The sequence below is a fragment of the Ailuropoda melanoleuca genome, chromosome 16 (assembly GCF_002007445.2).
Source record: "Ailuropoda melanoleuca isolate Jingjing chromosome 16, ASM200744v2, whole genome shotgun sequence".
In the NCBI taxonomy this organism is placed as follows: Eukaryota; Metazoa; Chordata; class Mammalia; order Carnivora; family Ursidae; genus Ailuropoda; species Ailuropoda melanoleuca.
Window position 1 is genome coordinate 4412530 of NC_048233.1, and position 21180 is coordinate 4433709.

General features: G+C 46.4%; 1 protein-coding gene across 3 annotated transcripts in view; it reads left to right on the top strand.

Moving 5' to 3' along the window:
• Positions 1-21180, top strand: part of PRMT8 (protein arginine methyltransferase 8) — a 91436-nt gene that overhangs the window by 41714 nt on the left and 28542 nt on the right. For all 3 annotated transcript variants that reach the window (XM_002914115.4, XM_019793691.2, XM_034645566.1), the window contains 2 exons: positions 8558-8713; positions 11789-11852. In XM_002914115.4, coding sequence (XP_002914161.1) covers positions 8558-8713; positions 11789-11852 — 220 coding nt within the window. The remainder of the gene's footprint in view (positions 1-8557; positions 8714-11788; positions 11853-21180) is intronic.

Consider the following 21180-nt stretch of genomic DNA (forward strand, 5'->3'; position numbering starts at 1 on the left):
TAATTAGAGGACATGTTATCCATGTGACAAATTCTAACAGCTGTGTGGCTCTGGGCACTTATTTCAATGAGGTAGATTCTTAGGAAGAGATGTTAATTCCCCAAAATGCCTCCCCTGGGGCTTGCCTGAAATTCCTCCATTAGAAACCAACCAATCATGATTTGCACCTTATGCCTATCCTTCCCCAGTCTTCAAGCTCCACTCCGCCAACGGAGCCTCCTGTGATTGACTTCTGGGACACCTCCCTCTGAATAACTAAGTTCTTGCTCAGCCATAACTTTGGCTCCTATGATGTGCTCTCCTGTGCTATGATTAACTTCTGTAATTCTCTCAGGACTTGGTTTCCCTGCCTCTCACCCAGGGCTTGACACACTGTATGATTCATAAATGTTTGTTGACATGGCTGCTAATCTGATCACTCAGGTGATGCCTGGTCGGCACATGGTTGGGCATCCTGGAGGGTGTGACCTCCAGTGGGAGAAGAAACCAAGGCTCATCAAATAAATACTGTACCAGCTTCCCTCCATTTCATGTATTGATGGAAAACCCAAACTTGTACATAAACATATAAATACAGTAGAGACCAAGCTAATAAACATGGAGCAAATGATCCTCAGGTCATTTCTTTCCTTAGTAACCTGCCCTAAATAGTTTTAGCAATATTTTGCATCTGGAAGTACTTCTGATCACCTAGCTTAAATCCCTCCTGCTGCTGTAGGCCATCCATCTCTAGATCTGGCTTCTGGGCAAATGCATAGGTCTTCAGTGTAGGGGCAGCTACCTAGACTTCCTTCACCCTTGAGGTTTTCCTCCACCCTATTTGGTCTCCAAGATCATCTGGTATAAAAAAGGCAGGGGGTGGGGCATGTGAATGGACTCTGAACATTGTTCTTTGCAGAGACAAGGCCTGCTTGTTTCTCATTATCAAGCACCAGCGATCTCCGTTCTATGCCAGATAGCTTGTGGCGATGCCTTTGCCGTCTCAGTCTGGATAAGACCTGTTCCTCACCATCCGGGGCCGAGCTGGCCGTTTGGCAGTCTTCTCCCATCATTAACAAGATGCTCACAGGGGCGGGCAGCAGCACCGTCAGCTTGCTGATTAATAGTGATCAGTGAGTGTTTAGGAAACATGGTGCGGGATGGATTGGGTTTGATTAGTCTGTAAATACAAACAAGAAGTGTGGAGTTTGGGGGAGGGCACCCCTGGGGGCTGGAGGGCACAGTAAGAGGTGATTCTGGACACTTCTGTTCTTCCATCCCATGGCCAAGCTGTTAGAGGGCGTCTCTGAGAAGAAGGAATCTTGAATAGGAGAGGAAATGACAGATGTGTCCTTACTGAGGCTTCTGCTCAGAGGGGAGAGGGCCAGATCCATGACCTCCCAAATCCCAGCTCTGAATTCCCAGGATCTTTGACAGTCGGCCCCTGGGCTAGGTTCCTCAGCTGCCAGAAGAATCCCTACCAGTGAGGCTGTGTTCCCAGCCCCCAGCCCTGGGCGCCGATCCCACTCCTGGCCAGCTCTCTTCTTTTGACAATCTTGCTGCAGGTTCTTTTGAAATAGATTCTTCAGGGCCTCATTTCCCAGCAATTAGTCAAGGTACTGTCATGTGTTTAATAGGCAGGGAAGCTGGGAGGCAAAGGCATCCACAGCTGGGGGCTGGGAATTGTTTTCAACAAAGAGTGGCATGCTCTTGTCTGAAATGTCTGGAGACTTCTTTGGGCTTTTCTCTCCTAGGAATGATTAAGGTAGGGGTGAAGGAACAGGAGAGAGCCTCTCTTTTGGTGGGTTGAGCAGGGGGAAGCCTTGCTAAGTCACAACTCTTCTCTAGGACATGTACCTTTGAACCAAACTCCTGTGGTATGGAGCTTTAGAGGAAGGAAGGGGTCAAAGAAGTGACAGAAGTCATTGAATTTAAGGCGGGCATCTGGAAAGCTCCCCTTTAGCAACAACAGAATCTGCAGAGGCACTGGGCCAATCTAATTCCATCAAGACAGGCAGTAAGGACTTCCAACTATGGCTATGGCAGACAAATCTCTGAAAACTTTGCCACTACTTTGCCTCCATTCCTCAATTATTGCTCATCTTCAACTGTTTCCTTGCATGGATGAAAATGGTGACAGTTGTCACAAAGAGCCAGAGCTAACACTTTTTTAACACTTAACTTCATTTATTTAATCATGAGAACAACCCTACGAAGTAGGTACTATTATCATTCCATTTTCCAGAAGGGGAAATTGACACACAGCGGCTAAATGATGCTCTGGGTTAAAGACCTCAAAAGCATGGGAGCTGTGATTTGAAGAAATATAGGTGGATCAATTTCTAAAATTGATAACAACAACAAACCAGCAACCCTCTGTATTGATTTTCTCAAACAATAAAATGACATGTGGAACAGCTGCTGTAATTGGAATCACCACCTGATTATGTCCATGATAATCTATAGTCATTCTCCAAGATCCATCTCTGTTTTCTCACAGGCAAACAGGCCACTTGACTGGGGACATGGATCTCCTGGAATTTGTCCCTGGACAAATGGGTCTCCTGGAATTAGTGTCAGATCAGAGCCAGTGTCCAATAATCCTCAAAAATTGATTTATTTTCCTTTCTCCAATGTAGTCACACTGTAATGTGGTAATGGCTGCAGGTCCTGTTGGTGAAGACTGGAAGAAAGATTAACAGTATCCATTTTTGGCACTGTAACAGGGTTTTTCTTCATGGAACATGTCCTTTCCTTCATTCAAGAGTTCTGGATCTGTTAACTGGCTCAAGTCTGGGAATGAGTTGAACAGTGTGACTCTAGATTTGGTGATTCAAACAAGATCTCTGTTCACTAGGCCTATAATTTTTCTGTTAAACAGATTGAGTAAGAATTCAGTATGCTTCCTAGCTATTTCATTTCTAGACACTCAATGATCTCTTTTCTAGAGACCTATGGCCAACACCATAGGTCTCTGCAAGTCAGAGTTCTGAATACTGCTTTGGCTCCCAAGTTCTTTGCAGTAATCACAGCCACCTAATATATGGTGATTAGGTGCTGTGATTTGACCTATGCCTCCCTAGAATCCCAGTTTGCTATTATTCCCAATGCAATTAGGGATCTCAGTTCGACGGTAGCAGTTCCCACTGTAATTTCAGACCTATAGAGAAGAGCAACCAGAGTTCTTCAAGGATGCTGTACACCCCTTGCAAACTTATTTTTCACAGCTGTGGTAAAAGGTCTGTTCTCTGATGTTGGTGAGTAGGTCTCATATGACAAATGCACTCTAACATTCCAATCTTCTAAGCCTTTGGATACCTTTCTCTTCAGCATACCAAGGAAGTTCTAGCATTTCAACTTCATTTAGTGGGGCTCACCTTGGGTCCATGTTTCAGCTACCCAAACAAACCAACTGTTACAGGCATTCTAAGCCACTAAACAAAAACAGTGAACCCAGTATCTCTGCTTAGTGAGCCCATATCAATAAACTTGACCCCATCCAACTTTACATTCCTTCCATGTTGATCCCCCTGGCTTAATACACATTCCTATACATATTCCCCAGGATTCAATCTATATAAATGAGAAATACAATGTAGTATTTTTGATGTATATCATACCTCTTCATGAGTCACTTTTCCCCCATATTTAAGTATTTATTTGTCCTTATTTTTAAAAAAATATTTAATATTTAAGTAATGTTCTATATTCTGTGAGGTTATGGTCCAGCCATATTTTCATAGAGATCATTAGGCACTGCAGCATCATTTATTAGATAATTTATCATTCTCTCAGCAAAATAAATTTATAATGTATTCTAGAATCTTGAAAAAATAAAAAGAGATATGAGGGCTTGCATTTTCACTCTGCTCTCCACCACGTGAGGATACAAAGAAAAGATGACCATCTGCAAACCATGAAGCAGGCCCTCACCAGATAATGGATCTGCTGGCACCTTGATCTTGGACTTTCTAGCCTCCAGAAGTGTGAGAAATAAATGTTTGTTTCCTAAGCCACCCAGTCTAGGGTATTTTGTTATTGCAGTCTGAACTAAGAAACAGACACATGGAAGTTTGTGGGATGTAATTAGAGCAAAACTTAGAGGGAAACTTCTTATTTATTTATTTATTTATTTATTTATTTATTTATTTATTTATGTATTTCTAGACAGTGGGAAGGGGCAGAGGGAGAATGAGAGAGAATATCTTAGGTAGGCTCCACGCTCAGTGTGGAGCCTGATGCAGGGCTCAATCTCATGATCCTGAGATCATGACCTGAGCTGACATCAGGAGTTGAATGCTTAACCAACTGAGTTACCCAGGTACCCCAGAAACTTATAACTTTAAATGCTTGTATTAGATGAAAAGCAAGGCACAAAATCAATGATCAAACTTCTACTTTATGAAGCAGAGAAAACAAATAAAACCCAAGTAAATTTGAAAAAGCAAATAATAAAGATGAGAGCACAAATCAATGAAGTAGACATAAAACAATGTAGAAAATCAACAAAACTAAGAGTTAGTTTTTGAAAAGACTAATTAGATTGATAACCCCTAGTTAGACTGATCAAGAAAAAGTCAGATGAAATACAGATTATAGTATCATAAATGAAGACAAGGACATCAGTACAGATCATATAAGCATTTGGGAGGTAATTTGAGGATATTATGACAGTGTTATTCCCATAAATTTGATCTCTTAGTTGAAATGAATAAATTCCTTAGAAAAACAGTTTGTCAGAATTGATGTAAGAATGCATGGAAAACTAAAACAGCCCTCTATCTATTGGAAAATTGAATCTTCCCACAAAAAGAACTCCAGGCCCAGACAGTTTTACTGGTGAATTATATGTCAAATATTTAAAGAAGAAAAATACCAATCTCACACAAACTTTTTCAGAAAGTATATGAGAGAACACTTTCTAACTTGTGTGATGAACTCAGCATAACTTATTACCAGAGAAGGTAAGAGAGAATTACAGATTAACATCTCTCATAAATATAGACAGAAACATTTGCAACAATATACTAGTAAATAAAACCCAGCACTATTTAAAAAAGATAATACACCATGACAAAGTGTTGGTTCAGCACTTGAAACCAATCTTTGGAGTTCAACATACTATCAGAATAAAGGAGAAAAGTCACATACCATTTCAATAAATGTAGAAAAAGCATGTGACAGAATTCAATGCCAATCATGATAAAAGCTCTCAGCAAATTATAAATAGAAAAGAACGTCTCCATCTGATAAAAGACATTTATAGAAAGCCCACAGCTAACATTATACTCAATGGTGACATTTATATTATTGGAACAAAGAGAGAATGCCTGTCTTCTCCTATTTTATTCAATGTTTTATTGCATGGCAGTCCTTGCCAGTGCAGTGAAACAAAAGGAAAGAACAAAAAATGTAAGGCATACAGATAGGAAAAAAGAAGTACAATTGTCTTAATTTCACAAGTGACAAGATTTTTTACATAGAAAAACAAAGGAATCTACAAAAAAATCATACTACAACTAATATGTGATGGGAGCAAGGCTGCAAAACACAAGGTCAATATGTAGACCGACATAAAACAATTGGAAAATGAAATTTTAAAATACCATATACAGTACTATAAAGTAAAATAGTTGAGAAAAAATTTAATGAAAGAAATGCAAGACTTCTAAAATCTATAAAACATTGCAGAGAGAAATTAAAGAAGACCTAAATAGATGAAAGTCTGTGTCAGTGTTCTTGGATTGTAAGACCCAATATTTGTAAGATATCAATTTTCTCCAAGTTGATTTATAGATTCAATGCAATTCCAATCAACTCCAGAGGGCTGTTCTCTGTGAATTAATAAGCAGACTCGAAAATGTATATGGAAATGCATAGCATCTAAAATAGACCTTGTAAAAGAAGAGCTAGGACTCACACTATTTCAAAATTAATATAAAGCTACAGTAATCAGGTTAGTGTTGAATTGGTATATTAATGGAACAACTGCAAATATATAGTTAATCTTTGACAAAGATGGCAAAGTAATTCAATGGAGGAAGTGATAGTCTATTTTACAAATGGTGCTTACATCATCTGTTTTGTATAAAGAAATGAACTCACATCCCTAATTTACACCATATGAAAAAAATTAATTTGCCGTGAATCATAGAAAAGTAAAAGCCATAACTATAAAACTTCTGGAAGAAAACATAGATGATTACCTTTACAAAGATAAGGCAGGACACAAAAAATTCTACTCATTAAAAAATAAACACCTAAAAACTTGTCTTTTATCAAAACTAAAAACTGCTTTTCAAAAGACAACATCAAGAAAATGAAAAGGCAAATCTCAGATTGGAAGAAGATATTCACAATACATACGTCTGACAAAGGATTTGTTTCCGGAATATATAAATTCCTACAATTCAATAAGGAAAAGACAAATAGGTCAAGAAAAAAATGGACAAAAGACTCCAACAGACACATCATAGAAGATTTATATGAATAGCCAATAAGCATATGAAAAAGTTATCTACATCAACAGGTATCAGGGAAATGCAAATAAAACTGCCATGAGATACCAGCTCATATCTACAAGAACGAATAAAATTTTAAGACGTGGTAATACTAAGTTGCTGGCATGTGAAGCAGCTTGAGAGCTCATGCATTGCTGGTGGGATCATGAACTAGAGCGTCTGTTTTGGAAAACTGGCAATTTCTTATGAAATTAAACACCTACCAGCTAACCCATTTCTAGGTATTTACCCAAGGAAAATGAAAACATATCCTCAAATATACTTATACAAGAAGGTTTGTACCTGCCTTATTTGTACCAATCCAAATACCCATCGACAAGTGAATGGGTAAACGTCCATACAATTGAATACTAGTCGACAACAAGAACAAGAAAAAAGGAACAAACCTTGGATATGTGCAGTAAGCTAGATGAATCTCAAAAACCTAATGCTGAGCAAAGGAAGCCAGACACAAAAGTGTACATACCATATGACCCAATTTATATGAAGGCAGAAGGAAGCTTTAGTGATAGACGTTGGATGATTGATCACCTGGGTGGTGGTGGGGATTGATTGCCAAGGGGCTTAAAGTCCTTAACGGACTTTCTAGGGGATGGCGATGTTCTATATCTTGATTGGTTGTTCAAGTGGTGGTTACACAGGTATACATTTTCAAAACTCTTAGGCCTAGGAGGGCACGTGATGTGATGAGCACTGGGTGTTATACACAACTGATACATTACTGAACACTACATATGAAACTAAAGATGTACTATATGTTGGCTAAGTGAACTTAAACAACAACAAAACAAACTCTTAACACCTAACCACGCATTTAAAATTTGTGCTTTTTATTGTATGCGAGTTATACTAAACATTATACTAAAATTATACTATAATCCCAATACTATTGGTGATGAATTAGTCAGAAACATTTGGGGTGCCTGGATGGCTCAGTCGGTTAAGTGTCCAACTCTTGATTTTGGCTCAGGCCATGATGTCAGGTTTGTGAGATTGAGCTCTATGTCAGATATGGAGCCTGCTTAAGATTCTCTCTCTCCCTCTCCCTCTCCCACTGCCCCCACCTCCCCCACCCTGCACTCTCCCTTTCTCTCTCTCTCTCTCAAAAAAAAAAGAGATGTGTTTGCTTATAGCTTGAATGGACAAAGATCTCTGCCTCACCACCATACACAGACTAATCATGTTCTCCTTAGGCTGGAGACAGTTGTTAAGTGGTAGCCTACTTTCTTTTTGGCCACAAAGCACTTAAATAATGGTGGGCAAAGAAATAGGTTTTCCATTCTTTAAAAAAAGCAAACAAAAAAGGTATGCACACACACACACTCACACACGAACCACAAAGCCTCCTCTAATAACCTGGGTTTTTTTTTTAAAGATTTTATTTATTTATTCGACAGAGATAGAGACAGCCAGCGAGAGAGGGAACACAAGCAGGGGGTGTGGGAGAGGAAGAAGCAGGCCCACAGCAGAAAAGCCTGATGTGGGGCTCGATCCCATAACGCCGGGATCACGCCGTGAGCCGAAAGCAGACGCTTGACCGCTGTGCCACCCAGGCGCCCCAACTAATAACCTGTTTGATGACAATTCTCTCATGGTGGCAGAAGATTCTGCTTCAGGTTTAACTTAAATCCTTCAAGTTGCATTGCACTGATCTTTCCTTTTGTTCTTTGGTAGATGGAGGTTTTCCCAGGGCTGGACATGGGTTTCTCCTTTTAGAGCACAAAATTATCTTTCTTGGGTAGAGTTTTAAGGCTGCAGTTGTTTATTAAGTGTGCAGGAAGCCCCTACTCCAGCCGCCCTACAATACTCTCCTACAGCTTGGCCTAATGACATCATTGAGTTTTTTTTTTTATTTTCAAGCAACCTCTACACCCAACATGGGGCTCAAACTCATGACCCCAAGATCAAGAGTCACATGCTCCAGTGACTGAGCCAGCCAGGCACCCCCATCATCAAGATTCTTGAAATATTTGGCAGGACAGTCCTGGGGTCCATGACTTCGCTGTACTCCCAGGTGGCTTAAATACATTGACATTGCCTTTCCGTTCCTTCCACAGGAAATGCTGAAGGATGAGGTGCGGACACTCACCTACCGGAACTCCATGTACCACAATAAGCACGTGTTCAAGGACAAAGTGGTGCTGGACGTTGGGAGTGGTACCGGGATCCTTTCCATGTTTGCTGCCAAAGCGGGAGCCAAGAAAGTGTTTGGGGTGAGCATGCCACTCCCTCCCTCCTGTTGGCTTCTGTAGAGCCAGCCCCTGCCACCTACCTTCTCCTGCCCTTCCTCCAAGTACAAATCCAGGTCCATCACTTGCTGGGGCCACACCCTCGGGGAGAAGTAGGGAAAATCAAGCGTGACTCTCAGGAGGTGGGGCAAGCTCGCATGGCTCCCTGTCACTCAGTCATTGCTTCTGGCTCTTTGCCCTGACAAATGCTACATTTACCAAGGATTTTTAACTTTCCGGAAATCATTCAGGTGTGGTCATTACCTTGGAGCACTTAGTCCTACCCTCAGCTTCAGAAACAGTGCAGTGTGGTTATATGTGTGAGTTTTGGCTTGAATCTCTGCTCTGTGCGAGTATGGGCAATTCACTTCTGCACCTCGGTGTCCCCATCTATAAAATGGCCATAATACCAATATCTTGCCCATGGGGTGACTGTGAAGAATAAATGAGTTTAATACATATGTAAAGTGCTTAGAACAGGGCCTGGCATATGACCAATGCTCCGTGTCTAATATTAATATAGTTGGGATGAGGTCCTTGGGGGATAATAAAAAGACAATCTCCTTCCTTTGTTCTTTAAAGGGCAAGTTGGTAGGTTTAAATTCTGCTGCTCTGGCTGCTGCAGCCCCTCCAGACAGAAATGCAGGCTGACCCTCTGAGAAGGCTCCCAGCCTGGCTCTGGCTCCCACTACACAGCTGTGCACTGCTTGATGACAGCGAGGCTGGGGGGTCTGGAGCTGGGAAGAAACTGTGAAAAAGAAGAGTTCTTGAGTGGCTGGCTGATGTTTGAAAACTGCAGAGGGTCCAAGCTGGGATATGGGAATTGGTCTTGATCAAAATTTAAGACACACTACAATTAAGCTCCCAGCGTGCGCACAAGACAGCTGTTTGCAGAGGCCCATGGGATCCGAGCAGATTTTGGTGTGGCTTAATTCTCTGTGCATTTAGCTGTGTGGTCCTCTAGCCTGTGCTCACAACCCCAGAGCCCTCCACATCCCCTTGGCCACCCCCACTCAGCCTCGGAGGCCTGTCCCTGAGTCTGTAGCAGGGACAGCATTCCTCCTCCATGCCTGACTTGGAAAGTGCCTAGACCTTTGATGTAGAGGGTCTTCTAGAAACTCGGGCCATCCTCAAGGCCTCTCTGCCACAGACTTGACTGGAAAAGCTGTGATGTACTCAGCTGAGGAGATGGGCCAATCCAGGTGCTCCAGGTCGAGTCCTGCCCCTCTCTACCTTCCAGCTCTCCTTCACTGGGCCCTCCTCACCCAAACGGGGGCTTTCTAGCAAGGGACAGACTCCACTTTCAATGAGGTCACAGAGCCTCTGGGTGGGACTTGATTTTTCTGGCCATCCCCCTGCCCTACCTCCCAGCACCATCTCTAAGGACTCATCTCAGCCCCTGTCTAGCTGGGGCATAGGTAGCCGAGGGCTGAGCAGTGAAAGGCCGGCTGCCCCTCACTGGCTTCCAAGTGGCCAGGGTCTCCAGCAAAGGAGCTGTCAGGAGGCACCCACTCTGAGCCTTCCAGCTGTGGTGACTATGCCAACTGTCCCAATCTGTCTGCCTCCTGGTCTTCTGCTGTCACAGCTCTTTTATAAACAGCTCCCACATTTAGCTGGGCCTCTTTCCTGATGGCTCATTTCAGTTTCTCCTGTTCTAGGCTCCCCCTTCTACCCACTGCTCTTCACCAGAGAGAGAGGGAGAGAGAGAGGGAGAGAAGAAGGGAGCAAGGGAGAGGGGAGAAAAAGGGAAAAGGAAAGCAGGGGGGCAAAGACAGGAAAAGAGGAAAGGGGGCTGTAAGGCCACCCTGGTGCTGGGGCTTGGGAGCCATCAGTGCTCTGAGTGGTTCACATGCTTTGATTATTTAATCCTCGCAATGACCCAGTAAAACAGGGACTGTTTCCTCACTTATGAGAAAACTGAGGCACAGTTGGAGAGTGGCTGAGGCTAGATGTGAATCCAGGCTGCCTGGCTCCACATCGCGCCTTCTTCACTGTGAAACTCTGCAGCCTCTTGCAGATGGACACCAACGTTGCAAGCAGGGAGAGGAATTGGAGGAGCACAGTCCCACAGAAAGTGGGATCAAAGGCCATGGGGCCTGGTAACCCAGGAAAGGGCCCATCCTATTGGGCTCTGAGCCTGGCTGAGGTCTGTCTTCCCTTACCCAACCTCAAGGTTTTGGTGGAGGCTGTGGGCAGCCCCCTTGGGTTCTCCTATGCAAATACTCTCTGTGAGGCACTGGGGTAGTCTGAGGGGGGTCGGGAGTGTGGAGGTAAGTGGCAGCCTCTGTGGGGGCAGCTAAGGAGGTGAGAGCAGCTCTTAGCAGCTGTCCCTTTGGCTCCAGTCCTCTGGTCCTTCCCTAACATGTGCCCCAGGCTGGGGCTGGATATTCCATTACTCCCACAAGGTCCTGCTCTCAGCTGATGGCCAGCTAATTTCTCACATATATTGACCCTTTGCTTAGGAGATTTTTGGGAGCTTGGAAAGACTTGTAGATTAAAAAGAATTATCTCAAAGGTGGACACCACAGAAGGGGTGAGAATTAACTTGTGTGTGACCTGTACGGTGAGATGGATCTCAAGACTGGCCCTGAGACCCTGGCATGGCATTTCTCTATCCTGGAATGTACCCCATTTAACAGGGAGAATTGGGGTCAGGGAGTGGGTAGAGTCATGTCCCTGGAGACTCACAGCAGCTCTGGCTGTGGCTTGCCTTCCCATGTCCTCCCCCAGGAGGACAGCAGCTATGCAGCCTCATCCCATTCTCCTCTGGCCAGGAGGAAGCCAGCCCCTTCCGAATCTCCTAACTTGAACACCAGGCCCTCCATTGTGAAGCAGTGGCTGGGAGTCAGCCTCATGCCAAAAGCAAACAGATTCAATGCAAGAGCCACTGGCCTTCAGATCAGGAGGGCTCACTGTAGTTTTCAATTTGCCGCAAAATAACTGTATGGCTGTGGGCAGGTCACTATACCCCTCTAGGCTCAGCTTCTCCATTAGTTAATTAGTGCTGGATGTGCTGTGATCTTTTTTATGCCACACTCCTTTGTTCTGTGACCTTTCTAGATTGAATGTTCCAGTATTTCTGACTACTCAGAGAAGATCATTAAGGCCAACCACTTGGACAACAGTAAGACATACCTCCATGTGTTTTCCCATGGATGGAGGGGGTGAGGGGGCTTGTGCTTTCTTGTTTGGGTGGTATAGACTGACATAAGAGGGAAGAGTACAGAGCACTTGGCCTTGGGATGGTGGGGTCCGGCTGAGGCCCTATTTGCAGGACTGTGCCCATGGGGTTCCGAGGTTTCCCATCCCAGCCATGTCAGCCAAGGGCACGTTATTCCCAGCTCAGCTTCCATGGCTTAGCCACCATTCCCTCTGCTTGGCCCCAGCTGTAGGCATCCTATTGAGTTTCGCAAAATGGCAGCTATTCCTCCTCTTTTTCCCTCTCCACAACCCCCAGCCCTACCTTTCCCCATCAGCCAACCAGGGGCATCCTAGCAGACCCCCAGCTCTGCCTTTGGAGAAATGCAGTCCTCTACTGCCCTGGGCCCTGTTGCTGCTGATGGTGTCTTGGCAATTAGGCTGCCCTTTGGAATGGGACCTTCTCCAAGCTGGAGTCTGATTATAAAGAAAGGCGCTCTCCTTTCCCTTCCTCCCCTCACTCCTTTCCCATGCATTGCAACATTTCCCAGGCCCTTTCTCCTGGAATCTATCTTGAACACACTCACACCCACAAGTGTCCCTGATCCAAAGAACTCCTTGCGTCTTTTATCAGTCAACCTGATGATATTGAGCCCCCAAGTCCTGTGCTGAGCTGGGCCAGATCATGTAGGATTTGTAAACTAGGAAAACCAAGTTGAATTTTTTTTTCTAAGGATGATGGAGGCATTTTGGAGAATTTTACGCAAGGGAGAAGTAGTTCCTATGGAGTATGGATTAGAATAGGTTGTAGGAATCAAGAGTGTAAGCAGAGACACATTAGGAGGCTCTTTCAGTACTCAGGAGATGGACTGTGGCATGGCTGGTAGCAAGGGTGGTGGCAGTGGAGGTTAAGAAAGGTGACCACTTTGGGCTAGAGGCAAGGGGACCTACTGATGGAATACATGTGGGAATGATAAAGAAGACAGGAGCAAGGACTATTTTGTCACCTTGAATGATGGACGGATGGTGGGAGACTGAAAGCAGAGCATTCCTAGGGATGATGGGAGGGAGAAAGGAGTCAAAAGTTCTCTTCAGCACATGTCAGGTTTGAGATGGACATCCAGTAGACATGTTGAGTAAGATGGGATATGTGAGTCTAGAGTTCCAGGGAGAGTCAGAGCATGACGTATACAGGTGGGAGTCTTCAGCATATGGATTTTATTTGAAGCTACAGCATGACATCACTTAGGGATAAAGTAGAGCTGGAAGAAAGAAATGGGCCAAAGATAGGGCTCTGGGACATTTTTAACATCTAGAGGTCAAGCAGGGAGAAAAAGCAAGCAAGAGGCAGAGAAGATAACCCCAGTGAGGCTAGTGGACTTTCAGGAGAGAGATTGAAGCCCATGAAGCTTCCCATGAAGCCAAGGGAAGGAGGAAGGGACAAGTGTAAGGAATGCTAAGAGATCAAGTAAGGTAAGAACAGAGAAGCGACTGTTGAGTCTAGCCCCATGGAAGGTATTGGTGTTCTAAACAAGAGTGGACTCAATGTGGGGGGAACTGAAGTCCAGTCAGAGTAGGGTAGGGACAGACTGCGAAGGGAGGGCTATAAGTAAGTCTTCCTGCTGTGCTGGAGAACAGAAAAGTGGAACTGTAGCTACAGGGGGATGTGGCATCAAGGCAGAGAATTGTTTTTTAAGGCTAGAGATACGGAAATGTGTGTTTGATTCAGTTGTCCAGTAGACAGGGAGATACAGGAGAAAGATACAGGAGCGAGGCCTTGAGTTCAGAGCACAGGTTCAGGGGTTGGCCTTTTCTTTGGAGTAAGGAACCAAAGGGAAAGTGGGGAGTGTGGGTCCAGATAGAGGTGGGCTGGCGTGGAAAGCCCCTAGTTTATTGCTTCCATTTCCTTTTCAAAGGATAAGACAGTCATTGACAGAGAAGAGGGGGATGAAAAGAGACATGAGAAGGGATGGAATGGTCTTTTAGAAGGAGGGAGAAAGGCAAAAATAGTAGTAAGACTAGTGGAGATTGTTGGGGAGTGGTCAGCGTCTGCTGGAGATGAGTCAACATAGATAGACAGTAATCACGCTCACTCTGAGCGTGAATTTCCCCTTACCATGTTCACCAGCTTGGGTGTAAAGAGGGCTGCCTGGATGGGGGCTTTGATGGGAGAGACAGAAGTTGATTGCAATAACGGGTCATAGAAGCTAAGCTCCTTAAGGCAGGAAATGAGGAAGGGAAGGGGGCAATGATGGGCAAACAGTAGCACAAAAGGTTAGGGGTATTAGGTGGGCCATAAGCAGAGGTCCAGAGACCTCTTTCCAGCCTGAGTAGGGGAAATGTTGCTCAGACACCCCTGACCTCTGGCTTTGGTGTCCAGCCTCTCTTGGTTTGCTCAGGGGAGCGAGCTGTTTTGTACACACCTCAGAAAATTACCTGACGTGGGCAGAAGGGAAAGAGAGGTGAGTGCTCTATTGCCTACTAAAGATGGAAAAAGAAAACTGGCCAATTCTTTCTCTGCAAGGGTGAAACAGCCCGCCATCCACATGTTTTCATCTGACATCCCTTTCTCCAGCTCTGTGCCACAGCACAGGAGGTTTTCCCCCATTTAACAGATGTGGAAGCTGAGGTTAGGAGAGCTAGGGCAGAACCTTCGGTCTTGGCTCTTGCTCCTGTCCTCTCTCTTGAAGTGTGTTTACACTGATGTGGAAGCCCCAGGAGTGGCTGCCAATCCCAGAAATGAAAATTAAAACCTCTTCGGAGAGGAGGGTGCGTGCAAATAGATGTCTGATCAGACGTCTCTCAGTCCCATCCCTGGGCCCTAAATGCCCTTCAAAGGACATTTAGACCATTCCCTGCCTCTGTAAAGGTTCACTTGTGCAGGGATGTCTGCCTTTGGAGGGGGGCTCTGCCCAGCCCCCCTTACTCTTCATCTGTCTCTTGCTGCCAGCTCTTGGGATCTAGAACCGTAGACCCGCTGGCTTGCAGAGGGCAGCTGCCTGCAGCCATTGGTAGCAGTGTGTGGGGTGGGCCTGAGTGGGAGAGGGCAGAACATTAGCTGAGGAGTGCCTGACCTCAGAAAAGGGCAGTTTGGCTCTGAAGGCTCGCCAGGAAAAAGAGAGCTCACAGCTCCTCATCGTGCCCTCTGGTCGCACCTCAGAGCCCCCCTTCCCCTCCACTGCTTCAGCTGCCTGTAAAGTTTCTTATTCCCCTTCCTTTCCTTTAACCCTCAGAACATTCCACTTTGTAGAAAAGATGCAAGTTCCTCTTTTTTTCCTGAATGCTTTGAGAGCAAGTTGTTGACATGATGCCCCATCAGCCCTGAAGACACGAATGTGCGTGTCCTACAAACAGGGATGTTTCTCTTCATAGCCACACTGCGACCATCAAAATCAGGAGACTAACGTTCTTACATGATCCTTCTCAAGCACTCAGATCCTACTTCTGCCGGCCACTTGTCGAAATAACATTCTTCACAGCAAATGGATCCCTTTTTAAACCACGTGCTGCGTCTCTGGTGCCTTCAGCTGGAGCAGCCAGACCTTTCTCGACTGTTGTCACCTTGACCCTTGAGGATCGCAGGCCAGAGTTCTGTAGTATGCCCCTGCATCTGGGGATGTGGGATGCTTCTGCCCTAATGGGTTCGGCTGAGATGCTGTGTCCTTTTCCCTGCACGCTCCTGGGGACATGCAGTTTGGATTTGTCCTGTCACTGACAGCATTGACTTTGATCCCTGGATAAGGTAATGTCTGCCAGGCTTCTTCAGGGTCAAGTTGCTCCTTCTCCTTTTGTAATTAGTGGGATTTTCTGGGGGAGGCAGTTTGAAACCATGTAAATGTTTCATTCCTTATCATTAATTTCTTATTTTATTCAATAGGTTATGTCTATTATTATCAATACTTATTTTGAAACACAAATTGTTCCTAATATGGTCGTGGGACCCTCTTCAAGCTGCCTTCTGCATCCTTTTGACATTCCTTCTTCATTTTTTTGTGAGCTTTCTTATTTTCTGGCACAAATGTTCCAGGCTCATCTTACACTTTACATGGCTTTGTTTTAGAACCAGTCATTTCTCCAAGGAGTCTTGAGTCCATTTAGTGGACAATGGCCCTTAAACACTAGGATCTGGGGCTAAGTGTGCTCATTGATTTTAGGACTTTGATGTCCCCAGGCTGCTTCAGTGGAAAGAACCAGAGGATGTGTGTGTGTGTGTGTGTGTGTGTGTGTGTGCGCGCATAGGCATTTACATAACATGTGTTTCTGAATCTGTCTATACATCCTGTCAAGTGTGAGTTCACGTGATACCCTGGCTCTAACCAGCACCCACCAGGGTGCTCTAACTTCCTCCCTGCCTGTGCTGGAGATTCCTTTCTCTGGCAGTGGAAAACCTGGCTCCCACAATTCTTAATATGTTTACTTATTGAATCAATCCCTTCGAATGTGCACCATCTCCCACTGTCACCACCTCCTGCCCAATGCAGATGTGTCTCTCACCCCATGCTGGGCTCTGACACCTGCATGGGCATTCTCCTTTCCCTGCTCAGAGTCCAGCCCGCTGCACCAGGCCCTGTCCCCGCCGTGGATTTCCCCCTCGCACCCCAGGCCACCCCTTCACAGGGATGCCCTGCTTACTGCACCAGGACTCTGATGTGCCGTGTGGGGCTGCCCTCACGCCGCTCAACTTTAATCCCCCTACTGGACCATTGTGGCAGCCACACACACACCTCTTCCTGGGCCTGCCTGGACATCTAGTTTGCTCAGTCTCACCTTATGGCTTTATGAGGGAATCATTCCGTGCTCTGTATTTTGATGGCTTTTGATTCTGTGCTAGTGAGCAAAGGCCCAAGAGGAACAAACCATTGTCCCCCAGTAAATAGCCACCCCCCCATGCCTCATACCTGCTCCTACCCCTCACATCCAGTGTACTGAGGAGGAGGGAACTCTGAGGCCAGGGGCCCTTACAAGGCAACGTTGTTCCCACTTCTTCTTTCTCGGGCATAGCAACAGGCGGGTGGAGCCGGGGAGGCCGCCCATGGCCCCCTCTGTGGCACCCGCTCACTCAGCCTTGGCGTGTGTACTGAGAGAGGACAGCTTGACTATATGAACGCTTCCATGGAAATGCTTTTGAAATGTTGCAACAGCCAATTGTGTGGGGCTCAGGAGTGTAGGTGTGGAGACATAAATAACAACACGGGACATAAAATACCTGCTACCCAAATCAGTCAAGCCCTCTCCCCCTCCACCTCCACGCTGCTCCTGGGGCGGGGTTTATCCACATGGAGACACACACCTCCACGAAGCCACCTGCAGTGGTCACGCAGCTATGTGGTTCTGCCACACACGTGGCCCACTCACGTGCTTGGAGGCTCCTCTTTGACTTAAGCACTGCTATTTTCTCTGTTTCCCTGCTGAAGAAACTAGTGCGCTGGCGAGATGCCTCAAAAGGTGGGTCTGTGAAAGTTGACACAGGTGCTCAGGGATTGATGAAATTTTTATAGTTCTAGGAACAAAAGAATTAGAACCCATTTATTTCTCAGAAAACTAAAGGGAGAAAGTGTAGCCAGCACTCCTCTCCTCTCTCTTTTTCTACCTGAGCACATCCTAATGCAGGAGTGTCACAGATGGAGGGGCCTGAGCCTAACGTAAGCCGGCAGAGTGGCAATGGACAGCCAGCTCTGCAACGTCCCAGGAGGGACGCTTTGTCCTGTCACTTCATCTGCTGCCCAGAGAGGAGCTATGTCCCTGCACAGCCTGTGGGGTTCCTGGGGGATGCGAGAGAGTGTTCATGGAGTGCCCAGTGCTGGGCTTCCGGTGCAGTAGGCGCTCTACAATCATTAAGTGGGGCTCCTTTTGGGCACTTTGCTCTTTCTTGAGCACACACTCCAAGACTTTCACAGATGATGCTTGAATTCTCTGCTGCGGCCCATTCCTCCTGTGCCCTGGGGTCATGCAGTCCTGGAGGTGTCCCTGACAGAGACCCTGCCACCAGCCACCAGCCACCTGCAAGCCATGGCTGTGGGAAGCATTTGCTCCCTGCAGCCTTGCCCATGCTCCCTTTCTTTCCTCTGGGGCCTCTGAGCCTCCTTCTCAGGTGGCAGCCCTTCTCCCACATCCCCCGACAGCTCCCCCCACCCTTTCTTTCACCCTTGGCTTTTGTTTGAGTCACCATCTCCCCTCTTACCCTTGGAGTCATGCTAAGAAATAAACCCAGCCAGAGACTGGAGGGACCCAGATGCTGTGCTGCTGACACCATGGCTCCAGCTTCCATTAGCAATGGTAGAAAACGCACGTCATCTGGGGCTGAGCTGGAGTCAGCTACAATCTGTTGTCTGTCCATACCCATGTATCTGTTGTCTGTTGGAGTTACTGCCAAGCTGTGGCTCCTAATCTGTGTCTTGAATCCAAACAGAGAGTCCCCCTTTTTATTCATAGTAGACCTCATGCTGGTAGATTTGGTCCTTCCTTACAACTGCTAGGACTCCCGAGAGCATGGCTTCCCAGGGTCACCAATCTGTGCTTGGTGTTCCTGCATATGTGATGGGCACCCTGGGGTGAGCATGGGAGCGCCTGTAGGCTGGTCTGTGTTCAGCTCTCGATCAGCGCCTTTGAATACAGCCAAGTAGCCAGTGATGAATCTCATATGCATGGAGGCAAGGCCTTGTCAGGGTCCCTGTTGTAAGTGCCCACGTGGTGCACTGCTGGCATGCGGAGGGTGGCCGGTGAAGAGCATTGACTCTGGACCCAGGCTTCCTGGTTCACACTCCGCTTGCGATCTTGGATACCTTATTTTCTGTGCCTTAGTTTCCCCATCTGTGAAATGGGAACAATAGCGAAGCATACCTCATAGGGTCATTGTGACAATTCCATGTTACTAGGCAAAACCGTGGTGTGCCAAAACAGGCTCCTATAGGCTCCCGGGGGCGGATTGTCAAATTTTCAGTACGTTTATGATATGGATGAAGTCACTTTAGTGGCTTGAAACTGGCCAGCATGAGAATATTTACACCACAGAAATCAACAAATGCTACAAATCAGGGCCACTTCCCCTGGAGTCCCAGTTGTTCAGTATCTACTACCACACTGCTGTGTAAAACACGACGGTATCCCGTGGGCACTAAGCAGCCAATAAATGTTAGCTGTTGTTATTATTATTTCATTTATTAACTTGACTAATAGCCCTGTCAAAAGAAGAACTGAGATTAATCAGATATAATTGTTTTTAATGAACCCGTACTAGTGAGTCCCGGCAATTGCTACTTCCCGTTCCTAACTGTTCGTGGAGCAGCCCATTAATAATCTTAGGGCTGGTTTTCACACACTCGTTCCTTCAGGCATTGTCGTGCCCCACTCCACACCACGTGCCAGGTGCTGGGCGCCAACCACACACCCAACAGACAGGCTCTTTGCTCTGGTGAAGCTCACCATCTCATGGAGAGGACTGACATGAACACAAGTGAACAAATTGTGACAGGTCTTAGAACAAAACACAATGGAGTTGTTGAGAAAAGTGGGGTGCCCACTTCCGACTGGGGGGTCGTAATGGCATGCTGGACCGGCTCACATGGCTCACACTGCCTTGCACTTTTCTTCCCAACTGTGCAAGGGGGACGTCCTGGGGTGAGTAGAAATCAGCGATGGTGGAGATACTTACACCATAGACACCAGCAAGCACCTTTGCCCCCCTCCCGGAGCTGGTAGTTAGACACTGACCAGCACAGTACTGGAAGTGAGGAAGCTTCTGGAGGGAGGCCACTGAGGAATAGACCTGATGGACGAAGAGGCCAACTGCTGAGTGGACAGGGGTGTGACACACAGAGGGACCACCCAGGCCAGCTCCCTGAGATGGGAGACACTTTGTGCCTGTCCCATGTAAGCGCTAGGTAGTGAGCTGCAGTGACACCTGGGATGATTTTCTGAGTCTGGAGCCTCAGGGAGGTTTTGCTGCCATCTACATTCTCACTGATTCAACCACCCTGTCCCATACGACTGCCTTCCTCATCCTGGCTCCACTTGGCCAAGCCCGTACGATTCTCTGCCTATGGCCAATGTATGAGGTATCTGCTCCGGCTGTGCCATGCCAAGGGTCCTAAGTGGTGGGTGATAACTTGGGGTGGGGGTAAGTCCTGGTAGGGTTTTGATTGCCTGATCCAGCTGTGCAGGATCTCTGGCCAGGGAAGGTCTCTAGCCAAAGCTAGCAGGACTTCAGAGCTCTAGCTAAGCAAAAAGGCCCTTGGTCCTCAAGGGAGCCAGAGTAGGCTAGGACATGAAGCCAGGCCGATGATGTACCAGGGGCAAGGCAGAAGCTCAAGCCCTATGTTCTCGGGTGAAAGGGGGGCTGAGGAAGAAAGGGGGGTACCATATTGAAGTTTCTACTACATTGAGGCTACAAAGCACCCATGGCTCATCTCTGCCACTCCAGTTATGGGGTCTGTTGGCTATAGGGTGTATTCCAAGTCCCACCAGATATTGGGGGTAAAGTTGTTGCCTTCTTTGTCCCACCACTACTGGCTCAAGAATGGGGCTGGGTCTGACTTTATAAGAGAGGTTTATCCATGTATCTGGACCCCGGGGCAGAGCTGATACTGGGAGGTGGATGGGCTCCTCTTCCACCACCCTGATGGGCTCATGATGGCTCTACCTCTCCTCACCCTACTAGCAGCCTTCAGGAGAAGACTGGGTCAGTCCTTGGCCTCCTCTGATTTCTTTTCCTCCATCATTCCCAAGCAGTTGCTTGGTGTCCACAACAATCCCATGAGGTAGGTAAGTCAGATATTATATCTGCTGATGGATGAAGGAAGGGAACCTCAGGGAGGGTGATGACTTGTACCAAGTTATACAATAGGCCTCACTTTTGGCTCTACCTTTTGATTTCTCAGATGGAACAATAAAACCATCCACACAGGTTCCTGTGAGGGTTACAGAAATAATGTAAGTGAAATCACTCTGCAAAGCTGCTATTCAAATGCTAGTATTTTTTTACTATCCTAATTAGGACTCATTTGAGGATCTTTTGTCTTTGAACCCAAATACCCTTTTTTCAAAATTGCTTATTCATCCATTCATTCATTCAGCAATGATTTCTGAATGTTTGTGAGGAGTCAAGTGCTCTGCTAGGTCCTGGAAATGGGAAGCTAGAAGAGACAATTAAGAAAAGGAGTCATAGCCTGGAGGCGAGTCAGGCCCTTGGAGGGTGTATGGCAGCTGGTGTGGGTGTCGTCAAAATACGCATGTGAACAACATGGCAAGGTAGCTGGGGGGCGGCTAGTGGCCGTATTGCAGTGGGGGTAGCATCAAAGAGGCTCTACCTGCCTCAG